General features: G+C 42.8%; 1 protein-coding gene and 1 long non-coding RNA gene across 3 annotated transcripts in view; one reads left to right on the forward strand and one right to left on the reverse strand.

Annotated features, from left to right (window-relative positions):
- NR4A3 (nuclear receptor subfamily 4 group A member 3) overlaps window positions 1-18573 on the forward strand; it is a 40903-nt gene that overhangs the window by 17580 nt on the left and 4750 nt on the right. For both annotated transcript variants that reach the window (XM_032164673.2, XM_032164674.2), the window contains 2 exons: window positions 5637-5836; window positions 8418-8596. In XM_032164673.2, coding sequence (XP_032020564.1) covers window positions 5637-5836; window positions 8418-8596 — 379 coding nt within the window. The remainder of the gene's footprint in view (window positions 1-5636; window positions 5837-8417; window positions 8597-18573) is intronic.
- LOC131384492 (uncharacterized) overlaps window positions 9581-18573 on the reverse strand; it is a 57041-nt gene continuing 48048 nt past the window's right edge. Inside the window, exon 3 of the long non-coding RNA XR_009215381.1 lies at window positions 9581-10982. This is a non-coding gene — a long non-coding RNA (uncharacterized LOC131384492). The remainder of the gene's footprint in view (window positions 10983-18573) is intronic.

Consider the following 18573-nt stretch of genomic DNA (forward strand, 5'->3'; position numbering starts at 1 on the left):
TGTTCCAGGGCAATGGACACGTTGCTGAACAAGACAAAGCCCTTATCCACATGAACCTTACATACCAGTAAAGGAGAAAAAGAGTAAACAAATATACAATTGCAGTGATGTCATTGGTGGGAGGAGAGGAATTGTTTGCTTTTTGCTTTTTGGAGTGGGGGCATAGAGTTAGATCAGAAAAGAAAAAATTGGGGGGAAAATATATTCATTGCCAATTTTTAAAATGTCACTTTTTAAAGTGTAAGAACCTAAGAATATGTATACATAGTTTGACTTATAGAATGATCACATCTAAAATTTTTAGAGCTATAGTTGAGAAAAGTAACATTTTAAGGGGAGAAAAACGTGTCCTTAGCATAGTCTATATATTTAGCCAGGGCTGAAAGTGAAATAGAGTAAATATTAGATTCCACTCTGCTATTAAAGCTTCACATCACTAATTTTTGAGGGGTGGTGTTTTCCATGGGTCTCACTTAATTTCCACAGAAATACCTCATTTGGGGCCTGGGCTATTGCTGAAGTCTGACTTGTATAGCTGCGTTACTGCCATATGAAACACACAGACCCATTTTAGTTTACATAATATCCATTGCTGTTGTTTGCAGCTCTAGATTCTCATTCTAGGTGCTTCAGAGAAACCTTCCTTAGGCATTGGCTATCAGTAAATGTAATACTGTGTCTTTGACTAGTGAGAAAGCCAGAGTTCTGACAGATCAATAACCCCTATAGGGTGGAAAAAAATTAGTATAAACAGGAAAAAAGTTCATTTAAAAAAATCTTTTTGCATTTGACCTATGTTCGATTGGCATGATCAGTAAGCAAATATTTCTAGATTTTCTTTGTCAAACCCCAAACCTACTTAGCCCAGAGACAGAGCAATCAATGTAGGGCAGCAGAGATGCAGAGCTGGGGGTCCAGTCCTTCCAACTCTAGGACCAGTATTCATTGGGTGAGGTTTTTCTAAACTGGTAGGCCAGGCAGAGAAAAAATCTAAAACGTTTTGTTCCATTCCTTTACATCTTATGTCCAGTAGAGGAGATTTTTCTTTTCCTCCAGCATTGGATGCTGACCCTCCAGTCACCCCCAAGTTACTGGTGGCTCAGGCTGAATTCATTTTGGCTCCAAAATTCTGAGACTTGGACCAAAACCACTGCAGGTGAAGCCCAGAGGATCTGGCTGGAGTCTGGGAGGCCAGGCCGGCTGGCTTTCCTTCTTGCCGGGCTCCATCGGAGAAGAGTACAACACGGAGTGGGCAGGGACTTCACTTCCCTGTGTGCAGAAGGCATGAAATGTGAGCCCAGCAGGGGCAGAAGCCTGCAGAGGACCCTGGGTGAAAGCTACACGCTTTGGTGGATTCTGAACAAATATTGGAAGCAGAGAGATTGTTGAGTTGTGAGCCATGGATTCAGGGGAGTCAGTGCAGGAGGTAGCTGTCAGATCCATTCTCGGGGGAAACTATTCATTCTTTAGTCTTTTTCTCTCCATTTAACCCACTATTTTAAAACAAAATAATGCTGAATCAGTGTCAAGTTCCAGGCAATAACATCATACCTGGTGTGATTTAGCAATATTTAGAATCATTTAATGCAAGAGCCAGAAGTAATCTTAGGGATCAGCTAGTCCACTTGATTTCTGTTCCAGAGGCTGAAACTGACTCAGAGAGGTTAAATGCCTTGTCTAGAACTGCACAGCAAGTCAGTGCAGAGCCTGGATGAGGACCCCATGACCTGCTGCTTGGTCCAACACACTTTCCTTTACTCCCACTCATTTGGGAGTTTCACAAGTAGCTCCCTCAGCTTTTGAAAGGCAGGATCTGCCCTGAATTTCATTCTCCTCTTGGAGAGCCTGTGGAATTATTAGATTCATAAATAAGGAGAAAATAAAAAAAGAGGAAAATTAATTCCCTTTTCCCTACTCTCTTCCAGTTAACAGTCTGTGTGCTGGTGGGGCGCGGTGGCTCACGCCTGTAATCCCAGCACTTTGGGAGGCCAAGGCAGGTGGATCACAAGGTCAAGAGATCGAGGCCATCTTGTCCAACATGGTGAAACCCGTCTCTACTAAAAATACAAAAATTAGCTGGGCATGGTGGTGCGCACCTGTAGTCCCAGCTACACGGGAGGCTGAGGCAGGAGAATCACTTGAACCTGGGAGGCAGAGGTTGCAGTGAGCCAAAATCATGCCACTGTACTCCAGCCTGGCAACAGAGCAAGACTCCGTCTCCAGAAAAAAAAAAGAGTCTGTGTGCCAGGAGGTAGTGGGAAGTGTCTATGACATAGGATCTTGCTGCCATGCTTCCTTCTCCTGGACTTTGCTCCCATGGTCTATTACAACACAGAATATTCAGGACTTCATAGAATCCCAGGCACTGTGTAGGATTGTTGGGAACAGAGAAGCCAGGGCTCTGAACTGGACCAGATGTTATAGGATCTTAGAACATCAGGGCTGAAAATCAAAAACTTTCTACTTCAACCCATTCCATTTCATAAATATGGAAGCTGAGGGATGGTATTTCAGACATCATAACCATTATCAATATCGTCACTGTCATTTGTTAATCATGTACTATGTATCAGGCCCTTCACATTTAATCATCACAACAAAATTTTGAGGAAGGCCAGGCATGGTACACCTGGTAATCCCAGCAGAGATTGTAGGGAGGTCCAGCCAGGCAGATCGCTTAAGCCCAGGAGTTCAAGACCAGCCTAGGCAATATGGAGACACTGCCTCTACAAAAAATAGAAAAAATTAGATAGGCGTGGTGATTCCTGTCTGTGGTCCCAGCTACTCAAGAGGCTGAGGTAAGAGGATCGCTTGAGCTGGGGAAGTCGAGGCTATAGTGAGCCGTGATCACACCACTGCACTCCAGCCTGGGGAACAGAGCAAGACCCCGTCTCAAAAAAAAAATTTTTTTGAGGAAGGTATCCCCATTTTACAGAGTAGAAAGCTGAGGTTCAAAAAAGCAAAATGATGCTACATTATTTCACATGTTAGGGGCCAGAACAAAATTGACATTAAAGTAGCTGGACTCTCTGATTTTTTTTTTTTTTTTTTTTTTTTTTAGTTTTTTAATACTGCTTCTTGGGAAAACACAAAGAAAAAAAGACCTAATTAAATAAGCGTCTCATTTCCTCTCACCCAGGCAGCTCCTCAGTAAGCACCTAGTTGCTTATTAGCTGTTTCTTCTCCAACCAGGTTAGGGTATTACAGCAAACCTAAGCACTCTTTTGACTATTCTTTCATTGAAAAAATATTCAACAGTTATTTATTGAGGTATAATTATGTGCCAGTCACTGTACTGTTGACAGAAACATAGGACCAATGAATAGATACCTGGAGAGCTCCCGTGGGAGTAAAGCAAAATGCTTTTTAAAGATTTCATAGGCCGGACGCGGTGGCTCACGCCTGTAATCCCAGCACTTCAGGAGGCCAAGGCGGGTGGATCACTTGAGGTCAGGAGTTTGAGACTAGCTTGGCCAACATGGTGAAACCCTGTCTCTACTAAAAATACAAAAATTAGCCAGGCATGGTAGCACACGCCTGTAGTTCCAGCTACTCGGAAGGCTGAGGCACAGAATCGCTTGAACCCAGGAGGTGGAGGTTTCAGTGAGCCAAGATCGTGCCACTGCACCCCAGCCTAGGCGACAGAGCAAGACACCATCTCAAAAAAAAAAAGATTTCATAAGATCTCAAAAGATTTCACCATCTCAAAAAAAAAAAAAAGATCCCACCAGCTAGTAACATCAGACATACTTAATAGCTAGGAGGGGTAAAACTTGAAATCACAGGGTCAGCGTTAAGTCCTGGCTGTACTACTCTTGGTTGTGTAACTTTAGAAAATCTCTTAGCTTCTCTGAGCCTTAGTTTTCTCATCTGTAAAATAAAGATTAAAATCCCTACCCCATGAGGATCAATTCAGAAAAGGAATGCAAAATGATGCACAGCCATGTTGATGTGAAGGAAATGATGTGCCTATTTATGTGTTTCTGTGTATCTCTTAAATCTCTGTGTTGTTGGCTGTCCCTTGATTAGTATCTTGCTGTATCAGTCTTCCTGCCTGCAGCAGAAAAGTCTTTCCTCCAGTGATTCAAGAAAAACTCTGGTTCCACCAGAATTTCTGAAAGCTGGGTGAAGACTTTATTCCTACTTATATCCTTCTGCTCTTCGGACTCTGTAGATCCATGCTGTCCATTAGACCTCCCCTCAGTGATGGAAATGTTCTATCCCACATTTGGCCATTGAACACTTGAAATATGGCTAACATGACTGAGGAACTGAATTTTTAATTTCATTTAGTTTTTATTAACTTAAATAGCCACAAGTCCTGAGTCTGATGGCACACAGCTGCCTGGGTTCTGCCAAAGAGACCTCTCCTTCCACCACTTCCTGGTTTATCTCACAGAAATCCATCAACAGCCAGCAAAAATCATTCTTTCTCTTGTTGATTATTTCTGCAATTCCCAAACTTCATTGTGTATGAGAATCACCTGGAGATCTTGTTAAGACAGTTTGGTGGGCCAGGCACGGTGCCTTATGCCTATAGTCCCAGTACTTCGGGAGGCCGAGACAGAAGAATTGCTTGAGTCTAGGAAATCAAGACCAACCTGAGCAACATAGTGATACCCACCCCCAACCCACGCCCCCATTTCTACAAAAAAATTTTTTTTTTTATGTTTGCTGTGTCTACCCCCAGAGTTTCTAATTCAGTAGGTCTGTGGTAGGGCCTGAGATTGTCACTTTTTTTTTTTTTGAGACAGAGTGTCACCCATGCTCTGTCACCCGTGCTGGAGTGCAGTGGCACGATCTTGGCTCCCTGCAACCTCCACCTTCCAGGTTCAAGCAATTCTCGTGCCTCAGCCTCCCGAGTAGCTGGGATTACAGGCACATGCCACCACACCCAGCTAATTATCATATTTTTAGTGGAGATGGGGTTTCACTATGTTGGCCAGGCTGGTCTCGAACTCCTGACCTCAGGTGATTCACCCCCCCCCCTCCGCCCCGCCCCCGCTCAGCCTCCCAAAGTGATGGAATTACAGGCATGAGCCATCGCCCAGGGTGAAATTGTCATTTCTAACACATTCCTGGGTGTTGCTGATGCCGCCAGTCTGGAGATCACACTTTGAGAACCACTGGGTTAATTTAGCATCTCGTGGGGAGACAGCTGTGCTATAGTGAAATGAGTAGACCCTGGAGATCTACTTGGACACAAACTCCTGGGGCAGTAGTTCTCAATTGGGCTACTCCACTTTGGAGTCACCTGGGGAGCTTTTAAAATTCTTGACCCCTGGGCTCCACCCCAGACCAATTAAATGAGAATCTCTAGGCGCAGTACCCAGACATGAGTTTTTTCTTCAAGCTCCCCAGGTGATTGCACTGCACAGTCAAGGGTGAAAACCACTTTGCCAGTTCGACTTAAGCAAATTTCCTTGTCCATTAAGTGATAACGATAAAATTTGCTGTATTTGTATCACAGGGCCATTGTGAGAATCACATGAGACTGAATGTGAAGGGGTTTTATAAACTGTAACACCTAAAAGTAAGAATTTAGGCATTGATGGTCTTGGAAGGGCCTGTTTGCAAATGATGCCATTATCCCCACTGAAGCAGGATAATGCTGCTCTCTCTGGTTTGCATTCTAGTACTGTCCCACTGACCAGGCTGCTGCAGGCACAGATGCTGAGCATGTGCAACAATTCTACAACCTCCTGACAGCCTCCATTGATGTATCCAGAAGCTGGGCAGAAAAGATTCCGGGATTTACTGATCTCCCCAAAGAAGATCAGACATTACTTATTGAATCAGCCTTTTTGGAGCTGTTTGTCCTCAGACTTTCCATCAGGTAATTACTACTATTTTATCTTCAGTCTACATCCTTTGAAGAAGGCTGAAACCTTCTGTGTTTGTAACTGAATCATTGGTGAAACGTTTTCTCAAGAAGCAAATGTGAAGTATGATCAGGCACTAAAATAACTGAGCAGCGAGTCATGGAGGGAGCACTAGGCTTGCCACCAGGACCCCTGGGTTCTAGTCCCAGTTCTAATGTGGACTTGCTGTCACACCCTGAGCAGGTCACTTGCCTGACCAGAAGTTCAGTTCCCTCCTCCTTAAAAGGAAGTGGTTGGATTTGATGATCTCTTGAGGTCCCTTGCAGCTCCAACATTCTATGATTCTGGAAAGATTCTCATAGTGCATAAGCTATTTCCTGGGAGCAAGTGTTTGCTTTGGAACATTGTATTTACCTCGTGGGTTTCTGTTTAACAAGTTACTATTCTAGCACACCTGATGGGGCCCTAAAGAGTTCCCACACCTTCTCAACCCCCAGTTTTATTCCAAGAGAACACTCTTAGATAGAAAGATTTAGTCCATCCTATCATACTCAGTGACACCAAACACAAAAAGGAAAAGTGATTTTTCAAAAACATAGAACCTTGGATCTAAGCTCCTCTAGTAAGTTCCACATGTAGATTTTTTAAAGTTTATTTTATTATTGTTTTTATTCACAAATAGCCTGTTTAACTCCATCTTCCTTGCTTCCTTTCAGTTATATATTTTTAGGAGATGATACCGACTTTTTACCAAATATTATCAGAAAAATCTATCTTTCTTTCTCTCTCCTGCCATCACCTCCCCAATTTCATATCATTACCAGAAACCCCTGTTTAATTTTTAAAGTGCAGATTGCCAGGCCTCATTGCCATCTATCTATTTTGGTTTGGTAGACTGTGGGAGACGTCCAGAAGTCTGCATTTTTAACTCATGCTTTAATGATTCTGATGTCATCAGGGTCCACGTTTTATACTCTGAGACTGAATCATTCTGTCCTGTGTATGCCTTCTCAGTAGGAGAGACAGGATGGAGTTACAACTAGAGTGCCAGTAATAGCTTAATTTGTAGCCAATCTAGTGTACACCAGAGCTGAGCCAGCAATGTGACTGTCATCTATTAGGCATGCAAAAAAGGATTAAGTAGACTGTAAGCTCCATGCAGGCAGGTGCCATATATGTCCTATTCACCATGTTTTCTCCCAGTGCCTGGCTCCAGGAATAACACATACTTCATGCTCAGTGGACACTTGGCTGAGTGAAGGAATGAATGAAGCTGTTCATCCAAGAAGCACAAAGAGATATTTGACTTGTGAACACAACAGGCCAAGATAGATACATATGTGGCAAGAGATTTGAAAGTTAAAGGAAGTCTAAGATTAAAGGAAGAACCACATATAATTCAGCCCCTTACTTGTTATACCCAATATTTGTCGAACCATCCTGTGTACTGGGCACCATGCATGGGCTTTCAAATCCTTTATTTTATTTAATTCCCTCAACAATCTTAGGAGGTAGCACTTAGAATTTTTGTTTTACAAATAAGGAAAAAGAAATCCAGAGAGATTTAAGGAGCACCCAAAGCCACACCCCTAGGTCATCATGTCCACCTGAAAGTTCCAGGGCACCTATCATGAAAGAAGAATGAGATGATGATGGACATAATATAAACTATCAGGACAGATTTAGAAATAGCCCTCTGCAGCCCCAATGTTAAAAGCAGAGAAGGTAATACAAAATAAGGACTTGTTTTATGTTAGGCCACCCTTTAATTTGTGATAGACTTCTGGCACTTACAGGGACTTGATTTTTGTTTTGTTTTGTTTTAAGACAGAGTCCCACTCTGTCACCCAGGCTGGAGTGCAGTGGCACGATCTTGGCTCACTGCAACCTCCACCTCCCAGTTTCAGGCACTCCTCCTGCCTCAAGCTCCTGAATAGCTGGGACTACAGGTGCACGCCACCAAGCCTGGCTAATTTTTGTATTTTTAGTAGAGACAGGGTTTCACTATGTTGCCCAGGCTGCTCTTGAACTCCTAACCTCAGATGATCCACCCGCCTTGGCCTCCCAAAGTGCTGGGCATGCAGGCGTGAGGCATTGCACCTGGCCAGGGACTTGGTATTTTTAAAGTCTGCACAATGGAATTGTAGTGTCTAGCCTCAGGCCTTGGCAGTTTTTAACATTTAAGGAAATCAAGGACAAGCCCTGTCTCAGGAGCCCTGGAGGGAACAGTCTCATGTTCATTGCTGAGAGAGGGGTGCACTGGGCTTCACCTCTGGAACCCATGAGTGCCTGCTCCCCCATGTCTTTTCCCAAGGAAAGCCAGTGATCGATTCTAGTAATAAGACAGCAGGTGCCACAGCCCATATCTTCCCCTGGGCTGATGTTCACCAAAGACATTAGCATAGACAAGTGGTGCTAGTTGTTTATCTCGGAGAACATAGTCTTGTTCATTGTGGGTATCTGGCATGCTTCATAGCACCACACTGGGGTCCCAGTGCTGCCCCATGGCTGTCTGGGTGCCTGTGTGTCATAATGTTATCATGTTGGACAGACTGGACAGACCGGTTTAATATTTCTCTTCCTCTCACCTCCCAGGTCAAACACTGCTGAAGATAAGTTTGTGTTCTGCAACGGACTTGTCCTGCATCGACTTCAGTGCCTTCGTGGATTTGGGGAGTGGCTCGACTCTATTAAAGACTTTTCCTTAAATTTGCAGAGCCTGAACCTTGATATCCAAGCCTTAGCCTGCCTGTCAGCACTGAGCATGATCACAGGTAAGCACCACCTTGCCAAAACCGCATCCTCATTTCTCTCCTTCCCTTTGTGATGGTGGAATCTGGCCTTGACCACTAAACACACCAGAAAAGTGGGAAAAGGACTACGATTTTTCTGAAATCTGTTAAGTTTAACCTAGTTTAACAAAGAAACATGCATCTATAATTTGTTGTCATAAACTTCTAGGAAAGAGAATCCATAGTCTATTGAATTATTGTCAGTAAGCCCAATATATGAAAATCTAACTTCCTACCAGACATCTGTGGACAGTGGGACTAGCTGCTTCAGGGTTTGCTTGTTTTGAGGCAGGGTCTTGCTCTGTCACCCAGGCTAGAGAGCAGTGGTGTGATCATGGCCTAGTGTAGCCTCGACTTCCTGGACTCGACCTCCTGGACCTCCTCCCACCTCAGCCTCCTGAGTAGCTGGGACTATAGGCACACGCCACCACACGTGTTTGTCCTGTTTTGTAGCCCTGTTCACCCTGTTGCCCAGACTGGTTCAGCGTTCTTTTTACAAAGCCTTTCCTAGGAAGATTACCTTACCCAGCCCATTCCTGTGGAGCAGAGGTAATGAGGTTTCCCCCGTCCCCAGTTCTTGGCCAGTGACCTAAAGTAAAACCAAAACACTATAGACATATCAAATACAACTTGATTTAATAACTTCGATTGGCAAAGGACTGAGAAAAAGCAAAAATGGCTCAAGTCAGCAGTTTTTTATTTTTATTTTTAAAATTTTATTATCATTATTTTTGAGATGGAGTCTCACTCTGTCGCCCAGGCTGGAGTGCAATGATGTGATCTTGGTTTACTGCAACCTGTGCCTTCTGGGTCCAAGCAATTCTCCTGTCTCACCCTCTTGAGTAGCTGGGATTACAGGTACCTGCCACCATCCCCGGCTAATTTTTGTATCTTTAGTAGAGACGGGGGTCTCATCATGCTGGCCAGGCTGGTCTCGAACTCCTGACCTCAAATGATCCACCTGCCTTGGCCCCCCAAAGTGCTGGGATTCCTGGTGTGAGCCACCACACCCAGCCAACTCAGCAGTTTTTTAACCACAAACATAAAACATACTTTATTTATGCCTGTCTCCCTCTATAGATCTCTCTCTTTCTATCTTTTGGGAGATAAAGGATCCCAAGGTGGGGTGGGATGGAGAAAGGCTCACGTTGGGCAAGGGAAAGAATATCATCTCCCTGTGGCCATGGAGGCCCTTGCCCCACCTCCCTTTGCCCTGGGGGAGAGTTTCCTGTTAGACCTCATTCTTTCTGGTCAGACTGGGGCCTGGGGAGGTGGTGACAGAGGGTGGGGGCTCCAGAAGTGGCCAAATGAGGGGCTCATCCTTGTCCTTTTGGTCAGAAACAAGCACAGGCTTGGCTGTTGAACTGAGAGTTCAAGATCAGAATAATATGCTCTTGGCTATAGAAAACATGTCTCTCAGGCAGGTGGTGAGTTTCCAGAGCATCAAATGCATCCTCTGGTACAGATGGCCCCTTCTTTCTGTTTCACTGGAAATGTGCATCGGTTTGCCCAAGCATTGTTTACTTGCATTTCTTGGGATATCTCCTATTAGCTAAAGTTAGATGTGTCTGTGCCTTAAGAGGCTAGGCTGGTTCATCATTTGATGGTTGACATGCAGGCAAAGACAAGCAAATGGTATGGCTGCAATGAGGACTCAGACACTAGCTGTTCCTTCAGTATTCCAAATGGAAACACTTCCTCCTGGTCTTTGGTCCAGGATGAGAAACTCACTTTTTTTTTTTTTTTTAAATGGGGCTGCTAGACTTCCAAGAGAGCCATTAACGAAACAAAAACCAAGGCAGTCTCAAAGAGTATGGATTCCATTTGGAGAGCTTTCAAATGGCATACTGGAGCATCTGAAGAAAATAAACAGATTTAACGCACAAGCATATTACTTCATCAGGACTGGAAGGAAACTGCTTCAAGGCTGCCTTTGAACTAAAGCTCTTTAGTTCAATTTCAAAACCATTCAGCAATTCCTAAGTCAGTTAAACATTCAAAACTAGAAAGTATGGAGTTTAGTTCATTTTAAAAAGACAAAAACAAAAAACTAGATCCAGCTTTGGATTCCTACAAGTAAAAGCAAGTACATTGCTTCATCTCTATGGCAATGAGTGTTGAGTCTAGTTAATCAAAAACTATTCACTGACCTAGGCACTGTACTGCATGTCATTGGGTTTTCAGAGATGATAACACACATCCCTAGAGGAGATAGACATGCGAAGTACTACATGTGATGCAAGGTGTTGAGTGCCACCATGGAGACAAGGGAGTGAGTTCAAAGTGCTCAGAGACAGCAGGTGGGGGTGGTCTTCTCAGAAGAGATCGCAGGAGCTGGTCCCTTGTAAGTGCAGAGGATGTCTCCAGGCTAAAATGGAAAAAGTGAGAATCCAGGCATAAACATTTGCCAAAAGCCATTGAAAATATGGCTAAGTTTCAGAAAGGAAACAGCTGAAAATTGGAGTGACAGGAGATGTGACTGCTCTGATAGGTCAGGGTGGGCGGGACATAAAGAACCTTCCACGCCTAGGTGAGGGGAGCAGAGTTTATCTTGAGCACAATGAGGATCCACAGGTTTTGTCCAAAGGAGCTTGATGGTCAGGTTTGCGTTTTAGAAAGATTTACCCTGTCAGTGCGTTTTGGGCACAGATTAGAGGGAGAAAGAATCTAAGAGGAAAAAGGCCAGTCCAGGTGTGAGAGCCATGATTCAAGAGGAGGGCCCATTCCTGAAGGCCACATCTTTGATTCACTCTTTAAATGGAAATTGACAGATATCTAAGAGGCCAAGATGTGTGGGTGCCAGGAAGACCCAACCTGGAGAGACTGGGCAGAGTTCAGTGCAGAGAATACAAAGTAGAAATTAGTAGAAGGGTGGTGCTGGTCCTCTTTCTGCATCCCATTTGTTCTATTCCCTGCAGTTACAGCTGCTCAGCCTGCTGCCCATTTATGTGGAGATTGGCTGGGGGAGGAGGCCGTTTGGCATGGCAGAAATAGCATGGACTTTGGAATCGAGCACGCCCAGATTTTAATCTTCAGTCCTATGTTTAATAAGTAGGTGCTATTGGGGAACACATTTCAGTGCTCTGAAATTCAGTTTCTCCATTTGTAAAATGGGGATAACAATGTCTATGTCATAGGGCAGCAGTGAGGATTACAGAAAATTCAGCTGGTGATGTAACCAAGCTGGATTCAGGATAGGCAACTCTGAATTCACCTATGGTCCCCCTTGGAGTGATAGTGACAAATTCCCTCAAGTTAGGCATATGCCTTCCCCTACCCCTTGGAAGCATCAAACTCAGTGGCATGAGGAAACAGGTGGTGGCTTTAGAAGGCAGTATGTTTGGTGATAGTCTCCTTGGATGCTTAAGAGAGAGGCTCAAAGGAGGACAGTGATATTAAAGTAATTAAGCTGCACTTAACAAGCACTTGCAATAGGCCAAGCGCTCTACAGTGGTGTCTTTGGGCCTCCCCGACCAGATAGCTCCCGTTCCTGCCCTCATTCCTGCTGTGGTTTTAGCCTGCAACAGAAATAAGCCCTCTTCTCTCATTTCTGGACCTTACAACACTCTCTTTGTGACTTACTGTTGAAAGTGGGTTTGATAAGTGTGAAAATATCAGGAAATGGCAGAAAAGGCAATGCCTGGGAAACAGTGTTCATTGCTGTGGATATTAATTTTCATTTGGATATGAGCTTGGATCTTGACTTCTGAATAAGCTTCATTGATCATAAAGGGTGATTGTGGAGTATCAGCTGGGCTATTTACATTACAAAATTATCCCAAAATTGTCTTTTCTTAAACCACAGAGGAGAGCTCATGAAAAGGAAATGGCATCTTAGAAGTTTAACTAGGCTTGCTTCCAGGAAAAGTATTAAGAATCTGGACAGTATTGGTGGTTTGCACAAACATGGCTTTTTTTTTTTTCTGATTCTTTTTTTCTTTGGCCTCCTCCTCTCTCTGTACCCCCTCATGAAAAACTAGGCGGTGAAGTGGGGCAGGAAATGGTTTCATTCAGATCACTCTCCTTTCCTGCAGTAAACAGGGGGTTCCCCACAGTGGTTGGCTTTCAAACGTTTTTCAGGTTCCCTGTTTATCTACCCTAACCATTGCCCTTTGCCAGTGCCGCCTCTCTGAAGTAATGCAAGTGCTTTGAATCTGATGGGATACCAATGAGTTGATATCTGGTTGCAGTTAATAATGTTTCATAATGTTTCATAAATAAGAAGCCCCCTCACCAGACAGAAAGGTAGTGTGGAATTACCATTTTATAAATATCCACTCATTAAATAAGCATCGAGGGCCTACTACGTACCAAGCATTGTACCAGTCTCTTGGGATGCAAAGATGAGCCAGGAATGCATTCTGTTGCCAAGAAGTGGGCAGTCTACTAGGAAGTCATAGCTTATGATATATGAACTTGGTGTATAGTGATTAGTGCTCAGGCCCTGAAAAGGGACAGATGCAGTGTGGGGTAAGTCCAGATTACTGCTAACTTTTTTGAGGTGAAGGAAGGTAGAAGTGTTGGTCATGAATGACTTCCCAAAGAGGTAGCATCTAGACATGAGAAGACATAAAGAACATTCCAGATGAAGGAAAGAGAACAGCAAGGGCATGGCAGTTGAATGCCTCAGTACAGTTTAGGGTTAAAACAATTACAGTGGAGTTGCATTGTGCATATATTAAAATCACACATATGATCCAAGTAGAAAGAGGAGAAAAATTAAGAGTGCAGGCTATGGCATTTGATGACTGTATGTCCTGGAGTGGGCATGAATCCACTGTAGGTCATGGTTTCTCTGCCTCTAGTGATGAGTGCTGAGATCATGTCTTGTGTTTTTGGGAAAATTAAATGATTTTCAGGGATAAAACTAATTCTATGTGATATTTACCTTCTGGCTTGATGTGATGACCTAACCTCAGAGCAAAACACTTTTCCTGTACAGAAATAGGGGAAATAAGATTGGAAAGATAGTTTTGAACCAGATGGCGGAGGGAATCTCAAGTGCTCAAATGCCATTTTGTTGTTCCCCATGGCTTTCTTTTCCCTACTCAGGTCATCTGTCAGGTGAGAAAATGACTCCTTTCTCTTCTGACTGTAGTCTTTTTCCTGGTCTTATTGAAACATGACCTCTAAGACTGAGAAGCAGGAAGGAGGGCAGAACCATGGCAGAAAGTAGTGAAACAGTGACACAGCAGGACTAGACAGGTGGCTTACCATGCCACACCCTCCACCATCTGTCTTTCCAGAGCTCCACTGCTCACTGTAAATGGTTACCTGGTTACTCCTGCTTTTGCATCAAATAAAGCCATCAGCTACATCGCAAGGAAAACTAAATGTAAAACTTAGCAGGGAAAAATAGTTAAAAACAAAAATGGTGGGAGAGGGGAGAGGCCACAGGATTTAGAGACCGGAGATCTGAGTTCAGGTCTTCACCCTGAAATGTGCTGTCTTTGCAATCTTGGACAAGTTCCTTACCCTCTCTGAATCTCAATTTCCTTCTTTCTCACAGGGATAAAGATGTCTACTTGCAGGTTTCTTATAAAGATTGAACGAACTAATATGTACTATGCAGAAAAAAAATTGGACAAACCTTCATTGTTATTATTATATTATTTGTTTTACACACTTCCATAAAGAGCCAGCTGTCTTGCTCTCTAAGAATCCATGAAAGTGTTCAGGCATCCCTGCAATTGAATATACACATTGTATTAAGGAATTTCTTTGTGTCTTTCTTTACCAACTAGACTGTGGGGTTCTTAAGGACAGGGAGAGTCTTATTTATCTTTAAAATTACTTTAGCATTTACAAGTATGAGGCATATGACAAATATTCATTGAATGAATGGGCCAATTGTGAGTATCAGAAAGTCTCCCAAATTAGAAAAATATGAATTAATAATTTTTAGCCTACCACTGTTATAAGTATGAATTCTTGAAAATTGCCTTATTTCAATTCAGATTAATTCAGTAAATATTTATTGAGCATCTACTGTGCACCAGACACACATTCCCTTACCCTTAAAGAGTCTGTGGTCTCACTGGAGAGAGAGACAGACACATACTCTACTAAATCAAAGACAGTCAGACTGAAAAGTGCCATTTAAATCAGCCTCAACACAGACTGCCGACTCACTTGTGGCTTCCTGACCAGCGTGGGCTCAATGTCTCTGGGACTGCCCATCAGTAAAGGATGTTGTGTATGACATGAGTGATAGCAATAAGGTGAATTCCCAGAGAAAGGGGTAGAGCTCAGAGTCGGGAGTCCTGTTTGTTTGTGTTTGAGCTACACATACCTCTCTCTCCAGGGGCCCACCTTTCCTTCCCCTTTGGCTGGAACAGCATCGTTGTCACCAAGTTAGCCTTTGCCCTAACACCTGCTCAGAAACGGGAGTTAGTTTTCCCCTTGGTGGGGCTCCTGATGGTTACTATCATCCCTTTCTTTATCCCCTACTCCCTGCCATGAGGAAGAGAATTTGACATTTCTCCTATAAGCCCAAGAGGCAGAACTGGGAACTACATATAGCAGCGGTCCCCAGTTTTTTTGGCACCAGGGACTGGTTTCATGGAAGACAATTTTTGCTTGGACTGGGGTCAGAGGAATGGTTTCGGGATGATTCAAGCGTATTACATTTATTGTGCACTTTATTTCTATTATTATTACATTGTAATATAAAATTAAATAATTGTATAACTCACCATAATGTAGAATCGGTGGGAACCCTGAGCTCATTTTCCTGCAACTAGATAGTCCCATCTGGGGGTGATGGGAGACAGTGACAGATCACCACGCATTAGATTCTCATAAGGAACGTGCAACCTAGATCCCTCACATGCACAGTTCACAATAGGGTTCACACTCCTATGAGAATCTAATGCCGCCACTCATCTGACAGGAGGTGGAGCTCAGGTAGTAATGCAAATAACGGGGAGTGGCTGTAAATACAGATGAAGCTTCACTTGCTTGCCCGCTGCTCACCTCCTGTTGTGTGGCCCAGTTCCTAACAGGCCATGGACCAATACCAATTGGGGACCCCTGATATATAGGATGGCAAATTTTAGCTCAATGTAAGAAAAACTTTCTCATAGGAAGAATCATTTGAAATTGGAATAAGCTGCCTTGAGGAGTGAGTTCCCGCTTTGGAGAATGAGGCTTACAGAGACTAGATGAACACTAAGTGTGGACTGAGTCAAGCATCTTATGGGGACTAGGATTGACTAGAGCAGAGCTTCTCCATCATTCACATCACTGGGCATCTTGTTGCATTGCAGATTCTGGTTAGGTAGGTCTGGGGCAGGGCCTGCCTAAACGGATTCTGCATTTCCAGCAAATTCCCAGGTGATGCTGATGCTGCTGGTCTGGGGCCCACACCTTAAGTAGCAAGGAATAAGGGAACCTATTGGTAATTAGGAATCTATGAAATTAATAACTACCATTTTAAAATACTCAGTGCCAGGCACTGTGCCAAGGGCTTTACATGTGTTATTTTGTTTAATGTTGCTTAATAAATAAGCTTGGAAGTACCTGGAATGGATTACAGCAGATACAGGAAACATGGAAATCAGTCAAGAGCTATTAAAATGATCTAGATAGCAAAGATATTGAAGATCCTCATCCAGAGGCCATGGGTATTGAGAGGGAGATATAAATGCAAGGAACATCACAGAGATAATAATGGAAGTTCTTGCAATGGATTAAATATGATGGCTCGGGGGGAAGGAATTGTTAGAGATGATTATGAGAGTGATGTGAAAGGCTGCAATATCATTAATAGACAAGCTTAGAGAAGTGGCTGATTTGAAGGAGAAGGTAATGGCTTGAGTTTTAGATAGAGAGGATACTTGCAAATATTTGCTAAGCGCTCACTATATGCTAGGCATGGTTCCAAATACTTGACATATATTCACTCGTTTACTTCTCACAGCAACCCATAAGGCAGCTACCATTATTAGCACCATTTTACAAATGTGGAAACAGACCCAAAGTCACCCAGTTAATAAGTGGTCAAGGCCAGGCGCGGTGGCTCACACCTGTAATCCCAGCACTTTGGGAGGCCAAGGTGGGCGGATCACAAGGTCAAGAGATGGAGACAATCTTGGCCAACATGGTGAAACCCCTTCTCTAGTAAAAATACAAAAATTAGCTGGGCGTAGTGGCGCACATCTGTAGTCCCAGCTACTTGGGAGGCCAAACAGGAGAATCACTTGAACCCGGGAGGCAAAGGTTGCAGTGAGCCGAGATTGCATCACTGAACTCCAGCCTGGCGACAGAGCGAGACTCTGTCTCATAAATAAATAAATAAATAAATAAATAAATAAATAAATAAATAAATAAGTAAAGTGGTAGAGTTAGGTCTACAGCCAGGAAATCTAATTCCAAAGCTTTGATGTGATAGGTTTTAGAGTTTGTAAAGTTCTTTACTGTTGTTAGCTTCTTAATAACTCCCAACCTGTATATTTATTCTTAGCAACTTACACTTTTAGTGCTTATATAATCATTTTTCACAGATCCTTGATCCTCTATGTATCCATTTAACAGATATTTATTGGGTGTCTCCTATGTACTAGGCTTGGTGCTGGAGATAAAATGTAGAGCAAATACAGTTCATGCTCCCATGGGGCTTACAATTAATGGGAGGAGAAAAATCACATAACTATCTGATTTCAAACTGGTGTGTCCTGCAAAGGGAAAGATTAGAATGCCAGAGGAGAACATGATCTAGAATGGGGGTAAAAAGGGAAGCTTCCTTCAAGAAATATTTGATCTGAGATCCAAAGAATGAGTAGATCTTAACCAGGTGAAGATGGGAAAACATGAGCATAGACCTAAATGGAGCTCTATTATTTCACTCCATAACTCTCTCCCCCTGACTCCTTCTTCCCTGTTTCCCCCTACCTCCAAACCCCTCCCTCTTGCTCTAAGCAGAGATGTCTATGCCTAGATAGCTAAAATGCACAGGAATCCAACGGTATCTTTAGATGTTCATACCACACAAAGATTAGGAGTGTGATCTGTCTGTCGCATCTCTAACCCCAGTGGTTATAACATTGCTTGCCACAGAATAGGTGCTCAATAAATATTTTTTGAAAGAAGTAGTTAGTTAATTTGGTGCACAGAAAATAGGAGAGAATTATAGAAAGGTTAGTTCATCTCAGGAAGAGGAGAAACTTTCTAACAATTAGAGATGTCCAGAGATGGAAGGCATCTTGTTATAAAAGAAATATCTCTGGACTTAGAGTGAAAGAAAATAGCCCCTTGCTAATTTTGACTATGGGCAAGTCACTTAATTGAGCCTTACCCTCCATACCTATTACTTAAAGATAATCTTTGTCCTGCCTAATTCACCGGATTATTGTGAGAGTGAGATAAAATAATCTAAGTAAAAGAGTGTTGTATAAAGTGCTATTAAATATATTTGTATTATTATGGCGTAATGTAGTTAACTCCCAGTCCAGCCACTACCTGACACTCTTTATGGTAGCTTGTAGTAGAGATTCTTGTCTTAGATAGGAATTTGAACTAAATAACTCAAACCCTTTCCAATCTATATATACAATGATTATGACACATAAGTCTATTACTGAACCATTTCTGTATGTTATATATCAAAGTTTTGAATATGTAATGCTAGAGTTAAAATACTAAAGCATTCTATGAAAATTATATAGCTCAAAATGCAAGAAATATTAAGAAGCTTGTTTTGTTTAATGGTTGACAAAGACCTTAAACTAAAATCTTTTGTGTATAACTCTCTAGGAATGGGGATAGTCCAAATGCCTGATTTCCCCCCGAATTTATGAACTCTGTATATCAGCTCCGTAGCCATGTTTACCAAGCTACAAGAAGAAAGGAGATCCCTTTAACTAAAATGTCAGTGATTAGGTTTTAAGGGATTTCAAGTTACTAGGGAAGGACCCAGACACTTAGTGACTCCCTAGTGATTTGAAAATCTTCCTGGCTGC

Source organism: Hylobates moloch, unplaced genomic scaffold (assembly GCF_009828535.3).
Source record: "Hylobates moloch isolate HMO894 unplaced genomic scaffold, HMol_V3 SCAFFOLD_10, whole genome shotgun sequence".
Classification (NCBI taxonomy): domain Eukaryota; kingdom Metazoa; phylum Chordata; class Mammalia; order Primates; family Hylobatidae; genus Hylobates; species Hylobates moloch.